The following is a 20516-nucleotide window of genomic DNA, read 5'->3' on the forward strand; positions in this document are numbered from 1 at the left end:
ATTGTTTCTGTTTTCTCTGTAATTACTGCAGATTCCTTTTTTTTTCTTTTTTCTTTTTAAGCCTGTCATGCCTGCAGTTTCTGCAATCAGAATGAAGTTCTGGATGCACTGTTGCACCAAACATATTTGCTTTTACAAGAACAGCTCTATGTGTTTTCAATAGGCTAATCTTGCTGATGTTTGTATTTTTTATTTTTATTTTAATCATGCCAGATCTGACAGGCAGAAATGAAGGGGTAAAAACAGGAGAGACAGAGAGAAAGAGAAAGAAAAAAAACAGAGAATAGAAAAAAGAAGTATATAAGAATTTGCCATCGCAGATACACATACATACACATTTACATATACATACATGCATATACACACATACATTTTGTATATAATGTGTGTGTGTTCATTTGTCATGAAACATACTCACTAACGAGGGCAAGAAGCCGCAACCACCCCCCTCAGGATTCAGAGGCAAGCAGGGAAAGATCCAGGGGACCCCCCCCCCCCCCCCACCACACACACACACACATACACACACACGCGCGCGCGCACACACACACACACATACACACACATGTCAGTCACACACTCACACACACATACTGAGCTTACATGGACACAGTGTGGGTGAGGGGGCACCAGCACAGAGCCAACAGCACCCTGGGGAAGCAGAAAACCCAGCCCCAAACTACTAGCCACTCCCCACCCCAGGCAGGGTGCATGAAACCAGAGTGTGGGAAGACGCTGCCATCCCCTCCTCCCACTCAACGTCATGGGGTGATGTGAGTGTATGTAGTGGGAGGAATGTGTATGACTGTGTGAAAGCTACAGTGCTATTAAAATTAGAGGGACAGATGTAATATGAGCACTGAGCAACAGTGCCCATCCACACACCCCCATTCAAAGTTATTATATTAAAGCCAGCTTCTGAACATACAAGTGCAGCCACCTCAGCATCTCCACCCACATCACGCAGCACAGCAAGCAGAGTCAAGGGAGTGGCACGAGCCCCCCACAAAAGACCCTGCATGTGTGTGATGTGTTGTTGGATTGAGTGGGAGGAGCGAAAGGGTCAAGATACATAAGACCAGGAGGTAGAAGACTACCCCCAGAGTGAGCACCCTGGGTCCCTACACCCAGCTGCAGGGCAGGGAAGGCAGGGCTTCAAGTGGCCACACCCCCAGGGCACCACTGCCCTCAAGGCCAGCACCTACCACCCACACTACAGACAGAAACAACACAGACACACAAACAAACACACACACAGACAAAAAAAAAAAAAGACTACAACAAACATCACACCCATACCCACACACAAAAGACAACAGCAGACATCACTGCAGTATGTGTAAAGCCCCTATAAATAAAACTGAGTTGAATTGAATAGTTACCCCACATTATAAAGCAGCACTTTCATCACAAAAATGCAATTAGAACATCTTTCAACCACATCTCTTCATCAAAACTGGTCACAGTATAATAGCAAAAACAGAACTATTCAATAATGTGCAAAACTTTTGAACCATCCCTCATTTCTTTACATTTTACTGGGAAAATTGAAAATAGGTGCAGGGATTTATTGAAATGTCCTTCTTTTTTGTATAATTTCCCCAACCATAGAAAGCCCTCTGACAGAGGACTGAAGAAGCACGGCTGCACAGAAACAGAAGTGCTAAATTGTACAGGTGAGGATCCAGGTGTATCTAATTATGACATGTTATAATGGATCAAACTCACCTCAAATCACCCAGAAATTCCCGCCACTATTTCAGCGACTCAAATAAGAATGAGGCAGTGACGTGACCTTCAGAAAACAGATCCTCATTGATTTTTATCATGTGATATTCTGAAAAACGAGGCGGACCTCTGGGCTTTAGTATCAGATGGAACGCCTAATTCCAGCAAATAAAGCTGAGTTTTGAGTTGATTCCTGGTCCTCACTGTCCTGGATTTTGGTCTTCTTTGCTCGTCACAGAGCTGAACTATGGCTTTAGCTTTTGAACCAGACTGATTTCTGAGTGTTTGTTCTTTACTTGTGTTGTATTCCTACAGCTGTTCACTGAAGTCAGTATCTGCCTTTAAATACATTTCATTTGATTTTAAAATCCAGGAAATAAAGTTCTGTGATTGTTGCATAAAGATGCCTTTGTGGTTCTTTTTTAATATAAGATTTCCTATAATTGGAACTGTTTGGCTGGCAGTTCTGAAGTAAATGAAATCTGCTGAGGGGGAAAGTTCTTTGATGAAGCTTGAAATAAATCTGAGAACAGGTCCTCAGGTAAACACAGCACAGCGGCTTTGGTTTCCTGATGTAACAGTAATAATTAATTCTAGAAAAGTTACTAATTAGTAAAAAAGTTGGAATATTTCTGCCTGAAAGCTGAAATTCTATTTAAACTGGCATGATGTGGAGGGGATCAGGTGACGTGCGTAAGGTGTTTGGTGTATTGTTGGGACAGGTGTTTGAGAGAGGTGTGTTTTACTGGAGACAGCGAGGGGGAGGAGAGAGGGAAGGGTATTTATGCTGCTGCAGGTCTGGCTGTTAGATGTTCCAGTCATGGCTTTCTACAAAGTGATCTGTGTGGCTGCTGTGCTGATGCTGCTGACCCAAGGTAAGAGCCCCGCTCACTGCACACACCTGCATCAGGTACGGCTCATGTATGACACAGCAGGAAAAAGCACGTTTACAACGTTCTCTCAGGTACTGCAGGAATGCAGTAGTATATTAGTAGTGGCAGCATGCAGTGTGTGTACAGCATTTTTCTGTCTCTGAGACAAACCTGATCAGTAAAAAACTAAACTCTGAGTCTGTCATTAAACACACACTTTACACACAAATGATTAATAAAGTTATCTAACTACATAAATAGAGTATGTTACTCCCCAGAAAATGCGGTAAAACCAATCTGGAAAAACACTGAGAGAATGTGTTTCAATTTCTGAACCACCACATTTTTGACCCCCCACCCTCCAACAACAGCAGTCATTTCAAAGTCACGTCTTAAGAAGTTTTTTTATACATGATTTAGATCATTTCAATCTAGATTATAAAGTTAAAATATGTATTACAATAAACTAATAAATAATATAAAAGGTAACACATCTAAACAACTTAATTGTGATATAAGAAGAAATTTTAAATTTTATTTTGGATAACTGTGGTATTTAATAAAATATAGATGGTATAAAGCAGGGTTTCCACTAGCCTGTGAAATCTAAGCAGCTATAGTAGAAATAACTTCAAGAAAAGTTTGTGTCTCGTCTGATAAATTAAAGAAAGGTTCAGAGTTTGAATATTAAAGCCGGTTTCTCATCTCTTGGTGGGCTGTAAGCCTGACACTCACTGGGTTTAGATGTTCAGCTGCACCTGCATGCTGTACACCTCCCTCCACTGCAGTGCTCTGCACCCTGTTACCTACCATCCAATCAGAGAGGCTGACCCAGCTGACCACAGTGGGGCCTGCTGCAAAGGTGAAGAAAAATCAAACTCTGAAAATGCTGAAAGAACACAGAAAAAATTAGAAATTGACCATTTCTCGGACTTCAGCGAGTGGGCCGGTTCATCCATATCCATCCCTGTGTGCCGTAGGTTTCTGGATAAGACAGTCGGCCCTCTGCAGAGCGTGAATGAAGACAAAAGCATATTTACACACTACGACAACACCGCACAAAATGGCCACAGCTGTACATTAACGATAACAGAATAGTGGGATAGAACGCCGCGGAGCGCCACCTGTGCACGACTTCTTCTTACGTTTTCCATCTGCTCAGAGGAATTTGCTGAGGCTTAAACCGGCCTCTGTCACAGGAGCTGCCGTGACTGCCGGTACTGTGACAAAAGCCACCACCAAAAAGTGACTTCCAGTATTTTCCAAATGATGACTGGCTGTGAGAGCGGGCCCACTTGGGAGAGGTCACTGATCATGCCGACACTGTCCTGGCTCGATGCTTTTTTTCATAGCAACAATTTTATTTTTATAAGTACTCTACATTCAGTCCTGCATCAGAAAAAGTGTAAAAAAAAACGCAAACAGTAGAATTACCACATCCAAAAACAGGTTTTCTATGACTTTAATCATCAAAAAAGGTGAGTATTACATATTTTGGGGGAAATTAATCATTTTTACATATATAGGATTTTCTGTAATGGGACCCATCCACCCATTTTCTTCTGCTTAAGGGTGGGTGGGGGCTATCTCAGCTGTCATATGGCGAGAGGCGGGGTAGACCTGGACAGGTCGCCAGCCTGAGAGACAGACAGACATTCACACTCACATTCACACGACGGGAAATTTAGAATCACTAATTAGCCTAACCCCACCAACAGGTTCATTCTTTATTTTCTCCTCCACATTCTGGACTCTCTGCTCAGTTCAGCTGCAGCTCCCCTGCTGGTCTCCATCACATACCCCCCCCACTCTGCCCCAGCTCAACATCCCATCCACAACCCATTCAGCCCCATAGCAGTTACTCCTGTTGTCTAACTACAGTCCCTATATGTTTATCAATCAGTCACATCCAGCTAGGTTTATCTCAGGGTGGAGCAGCCTTCATATCAAAATATGCTGCACAACCAGATGTGAAGTGATTGTTGTTTTACATTAATTTCTAAAATGATAACCTCTGTGGTTCTAAGTGATCGTAATTTTTTTTTTCTTTTATCCAACACAACTTAAAATGCACTTTTTGACAAATAAACCCACTCAGGAAAAATCACAAAATTCAAGATGATGCTTTTATTTTAACAGTTACAGGATTGTTAGCATGTGAAGGGGTCAAAATTACCGCCTTGGCGACTCCAACGTTGAAGCCTCAGTGTTTGCATTTTGGCTGTTGCCAAGTTTGTTTTCAGAGACAGAAGAATTAAAATTAAATTAAAATGGAATTAAAATTAGATTTAATATTGGATTAAAGCTTAAAGTTTGCATTTTTTGGCCCCTAATATTGCAAACTTTAAACCCTTTCCAGTTTAAACAGTTCAGTTATAAAAACATCCTCCCCCAGTACAGCTGTGACAAAGGGGTAAATTATCCATAGAGACCAAAGCAGTTACTGTATCAGCTGTAAACATGTTTATTTCTGCTGGAAAGTTTTATCATGGTGGTCTATGGGGACTGACTCACTGCTGGAGCCTCTGCTGGACGTTAGAGGAACTGCAGCTTTGGCTTCATTTTTCAGACACTTGCTTCTAGCTAACCACAGATATTCAAGTTTCCCAGCAGTATTACAGACAGTGGACTAACCACAGAAAGATGAATGGAGGTTTGTTTTTGTTTTTAAATATTGGTATTTTTCTTTTCTTTTCTTTTTTTACAGAGTCTGAGTCACAGCTAAATGGTAAGATAAAATTTCTTTTTAAATATTTACTTTTCTCTTAAATACATCACTTATGTAGAGTAAAATCCTTCATTTTTATGAGTGAACTCTTGATTTGACACAAAGTAAAAGAATGTAAAGGAGCAGTGAATTCCTGAAATCAGAGTGGTTTTCCTGCTGTTACTCCCAGGATCACTGTGTCCTCACTCAGCAGTTTGTAATGCTGAGAGTTTACAGGTCATGCAGTGATGCTCACTCTGTGTTTTAATGTCTGTCAGTTTGCGGTCAGCCAAGTCTGAACACCAGGATTGTAGGAGGACAGGACGCCCCTCCTGGCAGCTGGCCCTGGCAGGTCAGTCTGCAAAGATCTGGGGGGCACTTCTGTGGAGGATCCCTCATTAACAATCAGTGGGTGCTGTGTGCTGCTCACTGCTTTCGAAGGTGTGTAATGAAGATTTAGTGGCATAAAGAGAATATGAATGGTCCCAGTATGGGGTTAGTGTGGGCCCCAGAATAAATCTTTTATCAAACTTTTTAACTTTCTAACAACCATAATAACTTTGCACTATTTTTCTGTCTTCTGATAATCCCAGTATCACCGAAAGCAGTGTGACTGTGTATCTGGGCCTTCAGAGTCTACAGGGATCCAACCCCAATGCGGTGTCTCGGACAGTATCACAGGTCATCAAACACCCCAACTATAACTCTGGTACAGATGACAACGACATCGCTCTCCTGATGCTCTCCTCATCAGTGACTTTCACCAACTACATTGCTCCCGTCTGCCTGGCAGCCTCAGGCAGCACCTTCTACAGCGGCATTAACACCTGGGTCACCGGCTGGGGCGATACTGGAAGAGGAGGTGGGTCATAAAGACACCTGATTATTTTCAGAGAAATGAAGACTACAATGCAGGAAACAACTGTGTTCTCAGACATCCCACAAATATTAAGAGCCACAAGATTCCTCTGTAAAGTCCAGTCTGTGAGGACGGTTCAAGACTAGAAAGAAGGAAAAATGATTATGGTATTTAACCAATGAAGAAGCTATGGACCAACTGGGTGAGAGGCCAGAAAAGAGTGATTCCAAAGGCACCCATGGAAGGGTCACCCAGGGAACTGTTTACCCTGCCCAGGATAGGGTTACCGGGACCCCACCCTGGAGCTAGGCCTGGGGAGGGAGCTCGAGGGAGAGCATCTGATGGCCAGGCATTAGCCCATGGTGCAGCCCAAAGAGGAGACATGGGTCCACCCTCCTGTAGGCATAACACCCTCAGCAGGTGTCGTAGGGGTCGGGTGTAATGTGTGCTGGATGCTGACCAAGGACGGAGGCCCTGGCGAACCAATCTCCGGCTATCAAGACTGGCTTTTGGGACATGGAACTTCACCTCTCTGGTGGTGAAGGAGCCTGAGCTAGTGTGTGAGGTTGAGCGATATTGGCTAGATATAGTCAGGCTCACCTCAATGCATGGCCTGGGCTCTGGAACCAGTCTCTTGAAGAGGGGCTGGACTCTGTTCCACTCTGGAGTTGCCCTCAGTGAGAGGAAGTAAGCTGGGGTGGGTATTATTCTATCCCCGCAACTTGCTGCCTGTATGTCTGAGTTTTTGCTGATGAGCAAGAGAGTTGCATCCCTGCTCCTTCAGGCCAGGGAACAGGTCCTCACTGTTGTTTGAGCTTACGCACCAAATGACAGTTCAGAGTACCCACCCCTCTTGAAGTCGCGTGGCAGGGTGCTTGAGGGTGCTCCATCTGGTGACACCATTGTCCTACCAGGAGACTTCAATCCTCACTTGAGCAATGACAGTGAGACTTAGAGGGGCGTGATTGGGAGGAACGGCCTGCTTGATCCAAACCTGAATGGTGTTCTGTTGTTGGACTTGGACTCCATAACACACACCATATTCAAACAAGGATATCCATTAGTGCATGTGGCACCAGGACACAAGTGATGGGAATTCCGGCTCTTTTCAGAGAGCCGGCCCTTTAGGCTCAGCTCCCAAAGAAGAGCCGGCTCTTCGGCTCCCAAATGGCTCCTTAGATTTTAATTTTAAAAAAAAAAGTGTAAAATGAATTACTAATGTAAAAACATACATTAGGCCTATATCAAACATTTCTTTGTATACTCAACATATAATAGAGTGCTCCAAATACAATTTATAAAACAAAAGATTGGAAATCAGAAAAAACAAGGGCCTTTGAGGAGTTGATCCTGTTTCCCCTGCCTGATGACCTGACCTGTTTTGTTCTTCTAATTACACTGAGGGATGAGCTATTCGTATACAGCATACCTATGTAGGTTGTTTGTGCAGCCTGCTCGATATTTGTGACCAGAAGTCCGCAAACGCCGGCACTTTTGAAGTACGCTGTGTCTCGTTCGACATCTTTGGAGGTATAAGGTTAAAATGTATCCAGTCATTGCTAGGCTTTCCGTCACTCATTTTCCACACCGTTCCCGCGTGTAGCCTCTATGTAACGCGCAACTTCCTCTGGCTTTTTCCTGTCTCCGAGCGCATTTTGCAGGAGCCCCTCCCTCTCTGGTGTTTGTCTGATACTGCGCAGTGTGTCCGTGGACCCTCCCCTCCCGCTCAGTGTAGACGATCATATGCTACCATTCATCTTAACCAATCAGGTGCGGCTTCCACAAAAAAAAAAAAGGAAACAAACGTAAAAAAAAAAGAAACTCCTCACTATCGGGAGACGGCTCCCGTTGTTCACTTCAAAGAGCCGGCTCTTAGAGCCGGATCGTTCGCTACCGACCCATCACTACAGGACACCCTAGGTCACAGGTCGATGATCCATTTTGTAATCGTATCACCAGATCTGCGGCTGTATAATTTGGACCCTTGGTGAAGAGAGGAGCTGGGCTGTCAACTGATCACCACCTGGTGGTGAGTTGGATCCGGTGGCAGGGGAGGATGCTGGACAGACTCTACACACCTAAACATTTTGTGAAGTTGCGCTGGGAACACCTGGCAGAGGCCCCAGCCCCCAAAATCTTCAACTCCCACCTATTGCAGAACTTTGACAGCATTCCAAGGGAGGCTGAGGATATTGAGTCCAAATGGACCATGTTCCGCACCTCCATTGTTGAGGCTGCTGCTCAGAGCTGCGGCTGCAAGGTGGTTGGTGCCTGTTGTATTGGTAATCTCCAGACCAGATGGGATCAGATGAGCCACTGGAGGTGAAGGGAACCATCAAGCTGAAGAAGGAGTCCTATTGGGTTTGGTTGGCCTGTGAATGTCCGCTGCCAGAGGAGGGCACAGAACATCCTCAGAACATCCTCCAGGACCCCTCACACCCTGGACACTCCTTGTTTCAGCTACTGCCATCAGGCAGACGTTTCAGGACAATGAAGGCCAGAACAAACAGACTGAGGAACAGCTTTTATGCCAGGGCTATCATTGAACTGAACTCTGTGTGGTTTGGACAGTGATGTGGGGTGGTAGTGCTGACTGTGTGCGTGCGTTGGTGTGTATTGGGGCTAGATTCGTCTGTTAATTTACTATTGTGCACTGTATTTTAGTAATCATTTTTATCACTCATATTTTTATTATTTTATTATTTATTGTCTGAGGCACCTAGAAAGGAATGCATTTTAAATTTCGTTGTGCAACTTCTGTGTACAATGACAATAAAGATTCTGATTCTGATTCTGAACTCCAGAGGCAGCTGACGGGTACTGGCAGGTGGTGGAAGGAATACCTCGAGGACCTCCTTAATCCCACTGGCACACCTTCTGTAGTGAGGGTGTGGTCTCAGAGGTAGTTAAACAACTCCTTGGTGGCAGAACCCCTGGGTTGGATGAGATTTGCCCTGAGTTTCTGAAGGCTCTGGATGTTGTAGGGCTGTCATCCTTTGCAACATAGTGTGGAGATCTGGGACGATGCCACTGGATTGGCAAACTGGGGTGATGTGATGGTCCCCATCTTTAAGAAGGGGACCATCACCACAGGATGTGCTCCAACTACTGGGGGATCACAGTCCTTAGCTTCCTCGATAACGTCTATGCCAGGGTGCTGGAAAGGAGGGTCTGTCCATTAGTTGGACCTTGGATTCAAGGTAAGGTAAGATAAGATAAAACTTTAATGATTCCACAATGAGGAAATTGAAGAAAGATGAAATTAAATTAAATTAAATAAAACAGAAAACACTACTAAAATACTAAAATACTAAAATACAATAGCGGATATCAAAACACTATATACATTTGGCATGAGAATTAGCACGTCTAAGTCTGAGGCCATGGTCCTCAGCTGGAAAAGGGTGGAGCGCCCACTCTGGGTTAGAGACAAGTTGCTGCCACAGGTGGAGGAGTTTGTCTCGGGGTCTTGTTCACGAGTGATGGGAGAAGGGAACTGGACATCCACAGATGGATTGGGGCAGCTTCTGCAGTGATGTGGATGCCGTGGTAAAGAGGGAGATGAGCATGAAAGCAAAGCTGTTGATTTACTGGTCTATCTACATTCCTACCCTCACCTATGGTCACGAGCTTTGGGTAGTGACTGAAAAAAGAAGAAGCAACAGAAATGAACTTCCTCTGAAGGGTGGCTGGCCTCTAACTTTTGAGTATTTAACGACCTGCTTTTGGCTTTTGATGCTGGTTATTCGGCTGTACTTGTGCTCTTGGACCTAAATGTGGCTTTTGACACTATAGTTTGAATCATGTGTCTTAAATGGTTCATATTTGTCAGATAGAAGTTTCTCTGTCCATTTAGGACAGTAATCATCATCTGTGTCCCCATTCAGTTGTGGGGTACCCCAGGGTTCTCCATTGGGTCCCATTCTCTAGGCTTTATATGTGCTTCCCTTGGGTTTCATTTTTAAAAAAGCATCACATTTCCTTTCATTGCTTTGCAGATGACCTACAGATACATTTACCCTTACAATCTAACAGCCATGCTTCTATCCAGGCACTAGTAAACTGTCTTAGAAATAATCAACTGAACGAACGTAAAACAGAAATTATTTTATTCGGGCAACCCCACCTTTTAGATGGGTATGAAAGTGCCATTGCTCTCTTAGTCTCTTACTGTCATCCAGTTGCAAGGAACCTCAGTGTGATTTTTGATGGTGCTTTAAAATTTGATAAACAGATTATCTCTGTTGTTAAGATGAGTTTCTTTCAATTAACGCTCATCGATAAAGGCCCACCTCCACCCACATGACTTTGAGAGAGTTATTCATCCTTATCTTACCTCTTGTTTGGATTATTGCAACTCTTTATATGTTGGTAGTGATCAGTGATCAGATCAGAACTGAGCCATCCTTTTGTTTGAGGGAGCGTTTAATCAAACTCACATGTCATTTAATAAACTGTTTTGGGTGTTTGTCCTTTTAGTGTCCCCTCCTTCCCCACAAAACCTGATGGAGGTGGAGGTTCCCATTGTGGGAAACAGGAAGTGTAACTGTAACTATGGAGTGGGAAAAATCACTGACAACATGGTCTGTGCCGGGTTATCTGCAGGAGGAAAGGACTCCTGTCAGGTGATCATTTTTACCTGTTTGGCAGACTTTTACCTTCTGCAAAGATTCTTCTCCTCAGCTAACACTAAATGTTTCTGCTCTCAAAGGGGGATTCAGGGGGTCCACTGGTGAGCAAGCAGAACGGTCGCTGGATTCAGGCGGGAATCGTCAGTTTTGGGGAAGGTTGTGCTGAGCCGAATTTCCCAGGAGTCTACACCAGAGTATCCCGGTACCAGACCTGGATCAACAGCCAGATCACCTCCAACCAGCCGGGGTTCATCACATTCACATCCACTGGGACTGACAGTGACCTGAGTGTCTCCTGCACAGGACTGCCACCAGTGCCAACCACCACTACAACCTCCAGCACCACCCGTCCAACCACCACCACCCGTCTAACAACCCCTTCTGCACGTATGCCAACCACCACCCCACACACACACACACACACACACACACACACACACACACACACACACACACACACACACACACACACACAATTGGAGGGACAGATATAACAGGAGTACTGTTGTATATGCGCTTTGAGTGCTCTGACTGAGTAGAAAAGCGCTATATAAGAACTAGTCCATTTACCATTTACCATTTACTGAGCAACATTGCCCATCCACACACACACACACACACACACACACACACACACACACACACACACACACACACACACACACACACACACACACACACACCCCAAGGCCCTCAATCTGTAAGATTTAAATAAAATTGAGGAGCAGGCAGGAGCGAATATAAATAAGTGGGACCACCTCAGCAGCTCCACCCACTAACCACTGCGTGACACACCTGCCACCCAAGGCCATATGTGTACTATGATGTGTTATGAGCTTTATGATATAATTAAAAAGGAGGGGTGGGACATCACGCAACATAGCGAGCAGAGCCAAGGGAGTGGCCCCACTCACTGCGCCCCCCCCCCAAGGACCCTACGTGTGTGTGTGATGTGTTGTTTGATTGTGTGGGAGGAGGGTAAGGGCCAGAATACGTATGACTGGGAGGTAGAGGACTGCCCCCGGAGGAAGAGAGCCAGCAAACCACTGGCTCACTAAACACCCCAGTTCCCTACCCCCAACCACAGGGCAGGGAAGGCAGGTCCAGGCAGCCACACCTCCAGGGCCAGCACCTACTACCCACACTGCAGACAAACACACACACACACACACACACACACACACGCGCGCGCACACACACACACACACACACACACACACACACACACACACACACACACACACACACACACACACAAACACACACACACCAACCACCCCTCCTACAAGCAATTCGCCTTCTAATGTAAGCCATATTAAGACACTGTGGTGAAATTAGGTTTCTCACTCCCTAAGTGCAAAAAATGAAGACCACACAAAACAATAAGAATGAAACAGAGACAGAACTGAGGTCTTCAAGTGCAACCAAAAGAAGAATCAAATAGTAAGCATTTATTATGGAATAATAATAAATGCTATAATAAATACTATAATAAATACTATAATGGAATAAAATGCAACCCATGATAATCAAAACATTAAACAATATAGTACTGGGCATGTTTTAGAGAGTTTAGCAATCTTATTGTCTATGGAAAAAAGCTATTGCAGATTGTGGCTGTTCTTGTAGCAATATCTCCCACCTCCACTAGCTCATCCAGCAGGACAAAGAGGTGTTCCCAGAACAGCTGAGAGATATAATCTCTCCAGTGTGTTCCAGTCTGCACTGGGGGCTCCTCTTGGTAGGATATGCCTGGAACACCTCGTTCAAGAGCCACCCAGGAGGCATCCCAGCCAGATGCCCGAACCACCTCAACTGTTTTCTTTAGATGTGGAGGAGCAACAGCTCTACTCTGAGTAGCATTCGAAGGGCTGCACTCCTCACCCTATCTCTAAGGGAGAGGCTAGTCACAAAGGGGTGGCAGGGTGGCTCAGTGGATGAGCAGGCGACCATGTATACCACTTACTACCAGCAATACAGACCAAACTCTCGTTGCTGTTGTACAGGGACTGAATGGCCTGTAACAACTGGATAGACACCAGATACTCCTGCAGTTCCCCACACAAGATACCCAGAGGGTTGTGGTCAAATGCTTTCTACAAGTCCACAAAACACATGTAGACTTGATCGGCAAACTTCCACACACACACTAAAATATCCTCAAGAGGATAAAGAGCCCATCCAGCATTCCGCGACCAGAACAAAAACTGCATCGTTCCTCTTGAAGGTGAGGTTCAACTAGTGGATGGACACTCCTTTCCAGCACTACTGTTGTATCATCAGCAAAGCAGTACAGTCATGAGTAAAGAACTGTGGACTGAGCACAAAGCCCTGAGGGACTGTCTTAGTAGTTAGACGGTGCACAATTTCTTACTGCCAACACGAACTGTCGGCTGTCTTTCTAAGTCCAAAGTCCAGTTACAGAGTGAGGTGCTCTCTCCATCAGCTGTTGTGGGATGAGTGTGTTAAAGACTGAAGAGAAGACCACAAGCAGAATCCTGGCATAGCTGTCCTTTTCCTCCCCTTGGGATATGATGGTGTGTGGGGCATATGTAATGGTCTGGACCGGCCGACAGGCTGAGGCAGTATATGAACTGTAAGAGGTCCCAGGAAGGTGGGAGGCTAGCTTTGATGTGACCCATGACTAGTTGTTTGAAGCACTTCATTATGACAGAGGTCAGGGATAGTGACAGACTGGTTATCATTAAGGCAATTTACAGGTGTTTTTGTAGGCACAGCGATGATGATGGCAGTCTTAAACTGTGCTGGTATGGAGAGAGATGCTGAAGATGTCTGTAAAAACATCTGCTAATTCTTTCAGTGCCTGACCAGGTTATCAGGCTGTGCAGCTTTATGTGGGTTGACCATGCTTAGTGTTCTCCTCATATCAGCTGTACACCATCTCAGCACCTGCTCACCATAAGACCCTGTATGTGGGAAGGATTTAAAATTCTATTCTAGATTTAACAGGGAGCCAATGAAGAGAAGCCAATATGGGAGAAATCTGCTCTCTCTTTCTAGTCCCTGTCAGTACTCTAGCTGCAGCATTTTGGATCAGCTGAAGGCTTTTCAGGGAGCTTTTAGGACAGCCTGATAATAATGAATTACAATAGTCCAGCCTAGAAGTAATAAATGCATGAATTAGCTTTTCAGCATCACTCTGAGAAAGGATGTTTCTAATTTTATAAATACTGAACAAATGGAAAAAAGCAGTCCTACATTTTTGTTTAATATGTGCATTGAAGGACAAATCCTGGTCAAAACTTCCTAATTCTCATTTACATCTCATGTACATTACATGAAATATGTTCACTCCTCTGGCTGGAAAATGAATATGCTGGTGGAAAGTAGGCAGATGTTTCCGGGTTTTTTTCTGTTTGTTTCTTTTGTTTAAGATTGTGTGACTGAAGTCTCCAGAAACCACAATGAAACTGTCTGGATGTACAGTCTGTAGCTCATTAATGGCACTGTAAACCTGCCATGGGGCATCCTGAATGTTGGCTTTGGGAGGAATTTTCTTTCTAAGAACTGAAACTGACAGCATATAAACAAATATCAGGAGTTTTTTTATACAAAATTTGAATTCTAAATTCTTACACTTGAACAAGTGAAAATAAAGTGCTGTGCTACTGGGAAGAGGAACCACCTTTACCTGACATATTTTACCTTCCTAAACAAAAGCAGGTGCAGCACATTTATAGAACAAATGTCAGTTACTGACATGATTTCCCCCTAAGTTTATAACCAGGTCATCTCTTTTTCCATAATTTTCCTCATAACTGCTTTGACCCATTGGTCACACTGTGGCTGCTGGCTAGGAGCTGTTGGCGTCTTTAAATTGCCTGTGTTCAATTGAGTGACAGTGATTTAACCTCAAACAGCCACCTAAAGAACAATCCTGACCACTAAAACAACCATACTGCCACCAACCAATCCTAACCTTTAACCTTCCTTCTTAAATTTTCCTGACAATATAACTGCAGCAGATATAGAGGCTATAAATCAGTACTGTATTTAATGATTAGCAATTATTGAACTCCAGCTCTGGCTCCCATACTTTGCCTTTTATCCTGTCTCATTTTGCTCTCTTCTTTTCCCCTCACACTAACCATAGACAGCTGCCCCTCCCTGAGCCTGGTTCTGATGGAGGTTTCTTCCTATTAAAAGGGAGATTTTCCTTCCCACTCTCACCAAGTGCTGCTCATAGGGGGTCATCTCTTTGAGGCAACTGTAATGAATTGGCACTACATAAATCAAACTGAAATGAGTTGAATTAGGTGAACTTGTGTGTTTTAGCAAAGTCTAAACTATGAGAACTTGAACTAATGGGTGTATGTGGTCCAAGTTTTTAACATTTCTTTGTGTCTAACTCTGGATTTTCTCCTCAGTGGTGGTCTGTGGACAAGCTCCGAGGAATTCTCGCATTTCTGGTGGAACATCAGTGGCAACAGCCGGCTCGTGGCCGTGGATGGCGAGTTTACAGAAGAATGGAAGTCACATGTGTGCTGGGACGCTGGTGGCTGTGGACTCAGTGCTGACCAACTCCAACTGTTTCTCAAGGTGAGTTGCAGCAGAGGTTGAAGGGTGGTGCATCAGTTTGGCCAGATGATGATACATCACAGTAGTCACCAGTAAGTTACCCACTGATTAATGAGATCTCAAACTGAACGATTCTGAGTTTGAATCCAGACATAAAAAGAATGGTGGATCTGACAGAGAAACCAACATGCTAATCTGTTAGCGACTTGTCATTCAAAATGTTGCCACAGTCTTTATCAAACCTTGATTTATGGTTCTTTCTGCCACTGATGGGACCAACTGTCAAAGTATCTGAGTTTTCCCAGCACAATGAGATTCTTTACATCACTTTTAGTACTAGTGCTGTGGCTGATCTGTAAAAGTTTTTATCAATCACATTTACTTTATTATACTTTATTATCTTGCATTGTTTTAAACTTTACCATCAGAATCTTCAATTGCAGCATTTCCAGCTCAGGGCTGTGTTCAACCTCAACAAAATGTCAGGGTTTCAACAGGGCCATAGGTACATCATAATTTACAGTATCTGCATAGAAATGCTGCATCAACGCAGCTTGTAATAAGTGTGACTGCACAGACACACCATATATATGTGTGTCTGTGTTGGCAATGTGACCGGCCGTGTGAACGCTATGTCACAGACGCTACATGCATTCAGTGCAGAAATATAAAGTAAGCTGTAGTTTCACCACAGCTTGATGGAGCACAGCTGAGAAGAGCTGCACATGTGTGAATGTATCAGTGTATGGTATGCCAACTTACATGTGCTCTGACAGAAGTTCAGCCTCTGCCTGGCGAGAGAAAAGTCTTAACAATGTTGTTATGTACAACCTGTAGCTTGGCTGGATAGCGTAGCGAGCATTTAGCACCCACTTCGGTTAGCTTCTTTCTTACATTGTTGTAGGCCATCTACTGTGACACAACTTCAGCTGTGTAGTCAGGAAAGATGGACACATGGGCTCCGTTGTACTTCAGGGGTGAATGTACGTGGCTGAGATGTAGAATGTTAGCCACGTCCCTTGCGTTGCGGATCCTCGTGATGATAGCATGTGGCCGCTCGTCAGGCTGTGGTTTCAGCCTCAGGCTGCAGTGGGCACGGTCAGTCTTTTTTTTTTTTTTGCATTTTTGGCCACAGTGGCTTTTGTCTACAGTGGAGAGTGACAGGAAATGGGGGAAAGATACGGGGGAAGACACGCGGGCAAATTGGCGATGGGCCGGGACGCGAACCCACGCCGCCCGCACCACAACGTGTGTATGTGGTCGCCGGCTTCACCACTAAGCCACCCTGGGCACGGTCAGTCTGAACAGGCTTGACAAAGTTATCCTTCGCAAGTACCTCTGGTATTAGCCGGGTGATGAAGTCAGTAGGGCAACCCTGCTCCTCACCCTTTTAATGCCAAGCACCCTTATGTTGCACCTGTGAGACTGACTTTCCTGGTCATTTAATTTAACCTTCAATATGGCATTTTTCTTCCCGGAGTAGATGCAGAAAAACTTGAAGGCCGAGATGCAGCTATCAGTGGGCAACATGGCTTTGTCAATAACGTCAACTCGCCTCCCTATCTCCCGTTGTTCTTTCTGCATGGTAGCAAGGGAAGATTCAATGGTGACTTAACATCCCTCGATTGACTTTTTTAGGTCATCGATGAGTTCAAAAAGTTTGTCAACTTTTACCCCGAGTTGCAACAGCAGCTCTGTTGCGAGAACCAGAGCTCAATTGAGTTGACTCCCTCTGTGCGCAGTCTTTCTTCCCCATTGTGGAAAAAAAAAGAAAAGAAAAACAGAAAAATGCCCACTTACTTGAATTGCAGGGAAAAACGGAACTGCATTGAATTAAAAACTAAGTTTAAGGAGAAAACACGGAACCCCAAATCTATAACAACTGGATCCCATGAAGCTGAGTCTCTTGTTTGAAACCGATGAGGATGTTTTGATGTTTCTTTCCTCCCACAGCTCCTCTGTAGCGTCTGAGTGGACTGTCGTGTTGGGTCGTCTGAAGCAAAATGGATCCAACCCCTTTGAGGTGACACTGAACGTGACAAATATCACTCTGAGCCACACAAATGGCACCAACATAGCCATTCTCCATCTATCAGCCAGGCCCACTCTGACCGACTACATCCAGCCTATCTGCTTGGACAACGGACGAACCTTCTCCGAGGGCTCGGTGTGCTGGGCAGCCGGCTGGACTGCTGGAAGAGGAGGGGGTGAGTCAGCAACATAAAGGCTGACAGAGTGATGCTCAGTCTCTGCTCCAGTCCATCTCCTCAGATTACACATGCAGACCACTGCACTTTCAGTTTCTTTAGTCAAACATCACAATTTCCTTATTTTTCATCATTTTAGCTGAGCAAGCTCTGCAGGAGTTTCAGACCTCAGTGGTAAATTGTGGGAATGCATCATCGAGTGAGAGCATCTGTACAGGATCTTTTACTCTGGAGCAGGTAAATGACTGGATTACTGTTCACTCTCTGCTCACGTGTTTGTTCTGGACCTTGGATTTAGCTGCTTGTCAGAAGATTAAACATTGTTCTCTGATAGCTTCAAATATTCAGAAACTGACTAAAACCTTTTAGGGGGCAAATTTTAGAAGGTTTATCATTTTCAACTGACAACTCTGTTCTTGCAGTTTTTATGTCCTGATGGCCTAAAACTCATTGCTTTCAAAATTCAAAATTCATGCTTTCAAACAACTTCCCAAAGTGCCCATCTCTTTAACAAGTTTAAACCTTAAAACAAAATTAATCCTGGAAATGGTCTGACTCAAATCGAGTTTTGTTTTGTTTGTGTGTTTTACCCTACACTAGTTTTGTTTAGTTTTAGGGAATTATAATAACTTTGGTCCAAAGGTTTCTGGTAATGAGGGTGTATCAAACTCTTCCTCTGAGTCTCAGGAAAATATAAGATTATGAGAACTAATAATAACTGAATCTTCCCGTCTGTTTGTTCAGGGCGATTCTGGTGGACCACTGATGTGTAAGCAGGACGGCTCTTGGTTCCAGGCGGCCGTGTTAACAGCTCAAAGCACCTCCACCAGGAAAAGACGAGCAATTCGAGTCATGAGCTTCACCAGAGTGAGCAGCTTTAACACCTTCCTGACTAAGACTTTGGGGATGCTCTTGTCTCCACCCTCTACCAGTAATACCACCAACACCACCACGACCATCACACCTACAACCATATCACAAACCAGTGGGGGCCCTCCTGCTCACTCCCTCACCTTTTCCTTCTTCCATCTCCTCAACCTCGCCTTATGTCTCCAACTCTTCCTGTAGAGAAGTCTGACTTTTGCACAATGTGATGCACACAAATGAGTATTAACAAGACTCAACTTTGAGTCTTCACAGACTTAAAGCTGTACCTGCTGATATCTGAGTTGATTCTGTTTTAACTGGTTTTCCACAAAGAGCTGAGTGGTGAAACTGTGGGAAGGCTTATGGTCAACTAACAGCGACTTTAGTGTGGCACTGCCAAGAAAATGAATCTGGTTGCACAAATATCCTTTATTTGAGATGCAGCATTTTATTATGAATTTACACACTGTGTTCTCTACACTTGTTTATGGTTATGTCTGTATCCCCAACTTGACAAGGTTTCCTCCAGAAGATTTGTACTTGAATAATGTAAAGCCACGTACCTGCTAAATTGCTGTGTGGCACCAATGGTGCATAGATAGCTCCTCGTGCCTCTGTTGTGCAGACCCAGTTTTATTTTCACAGCTCCAGCATGAAAAGAGTGGTTATAGCAGACAACATGATAACAGATCAATCAATTTAGTGAACCTTAATTAGTAGAAGTAAATCAACTAACTGAGGTAGCTGGACAGGTAAAACAGCACGAACAAAGAAATTTGTCTTTATTGTTCATTCCTTTTTTTTTTTAGTTTATCTGGTTCTTTGAGCTGTTTTTATGTATAAGTAATATTAACTGGCTAATGACATATGCTCATATTAATGGTTGTAGATTTTGTTCCCAGGCTTGATAGGAGGTCAGTTTAGACCCATAATACAGAAATCCTTCCACATGTCAGAGGAAACCGTGAGTCCTGGTGTTCATGTGGAGGCTAATTTGGCATGTGCCAAATATGGATGGCTGTATCTCCCAAGCCAAGGAGGAAGTGGTTTAAACCTGCATTTTTTTTTAGAAATGGCCAGCAGGGGGCAACTCATCTGGTTGCAAAATTACTTCTAGTTGCACAGCTGTGCTTTGCATTGTTACGATTGCTAGGCGACATGAGCTACGCAGAGGTGAGGGCAGGTGACGCTGATATGAAGGCTAGACCGTCCAATTTCACAGCCGTTCACTTCCGGCCTTTGCGGACTTCGTGGGCTGCGAAGGACCCGGTCTACATAGGACGGGTCCTTCAAAGGTTGTTGCCCCTGAATTTGGACACAGCTTAGGAGAATAACTGTGTCCATTTCACTCCAGCTCTGATGTAATGTGGTCACCGGCCCTAAACTTTGGTTTAAGGTGTAACAATGAAGATTTTTTTTTAACTTGCACTGAATATGAAAATGTAGCCCATCAGGCACTGATGCTACACAGATCACTAAGATATCTGCACCACAGTTATTGTTACACATATAATTATATATTTAAATTAACAATGATGAAAGCTGTGAAATCTTTGTATTATGTTTACTGAATGAAGAAAGCTTTTTTGCATTTTCAGGACAGAGTAGATTATTAATGGTAACCTTAGAGTCACAAACATATCACTGATTGCACCGCACACAAACTAATTCACTGTTATGAGCCAAGAGTCAGACATCACTGGCAGACTGCTTCCAGACATTTCCAAACTGTAGGATTCTCCTTAACTGCATGGAAGTTTCTGTCTCTAACACAGAAAGGTTTGACACACCGTCATTTGTACAGTGCAAAGGACAGACCACATGAAAGACTCTAATTGGTGTGGCTCCGATTGTTGTCATAACCCTCACCAGTGCACCATCCTGAAAGAAGGGGTTTCACTGAGTGGTCATCTTTCCTCATCAACGGGCAGTTCACACAACAGGAGGAGAACAATAACAGGCTGATATCCTGTGCAAGAATTCTTGTAGAGCATTTCATTCAGATGCTGGAACTGCCTTCAATTTTAGGTCACATCCCACATCACTTCAGAAAAAACATTAACCCGATACTGAAAGTCTCTGTGAACTTGAACGAGTTATATCTGT

General features: G+C 44.1%; 1 protein-coding gene across 1 annotated transcript; it reads left to right on the forward strand.

Annotated features, from left to right (window-relative positions):
* The first annotated feature begins 2548 nt into the window (after window positions 1–2548).
* Window positions 2549–18611, forward strand: LOC115784257 (transmembrane protease serine 9-like). The gene is made up of 10 exons (XM_030735417.1): window positions 2549–2603; window positions 5308–5328; window positions 5586–5748; window positions 5901–6169; window positions 10646–10791; window positions 10878–11184; window positions 15186–15357; window positions 17290–17543; window positions 17683–17780; window positions 18288–18611. Exons 1-10 carry the CDS (start codon window positions 2549–2551, stop codon window positions 18609–18611), a joined length of 1809 nt encoding a protein of 602 aa, XP_030591277.1.
* The last annotated feature ends 1905 nt before the right edge of the window (window positions 18612–20516 follow it).

This window comes from Archocentrus centrarchus, chromosome 8, assembly GCF_007364275.1.
Source record: "Archocentrus centrarchus isolate MPI-CPG fArcCen1 chromosome 8, fArcCen1, whole genome shotgun sequence".
Lineage (NCBI taxonomy): Eukaryota > Metazoa > Chordata > Actinopteri > Cichliformes > Cichlidae > Archocentrus > Archocentrus centrarchus.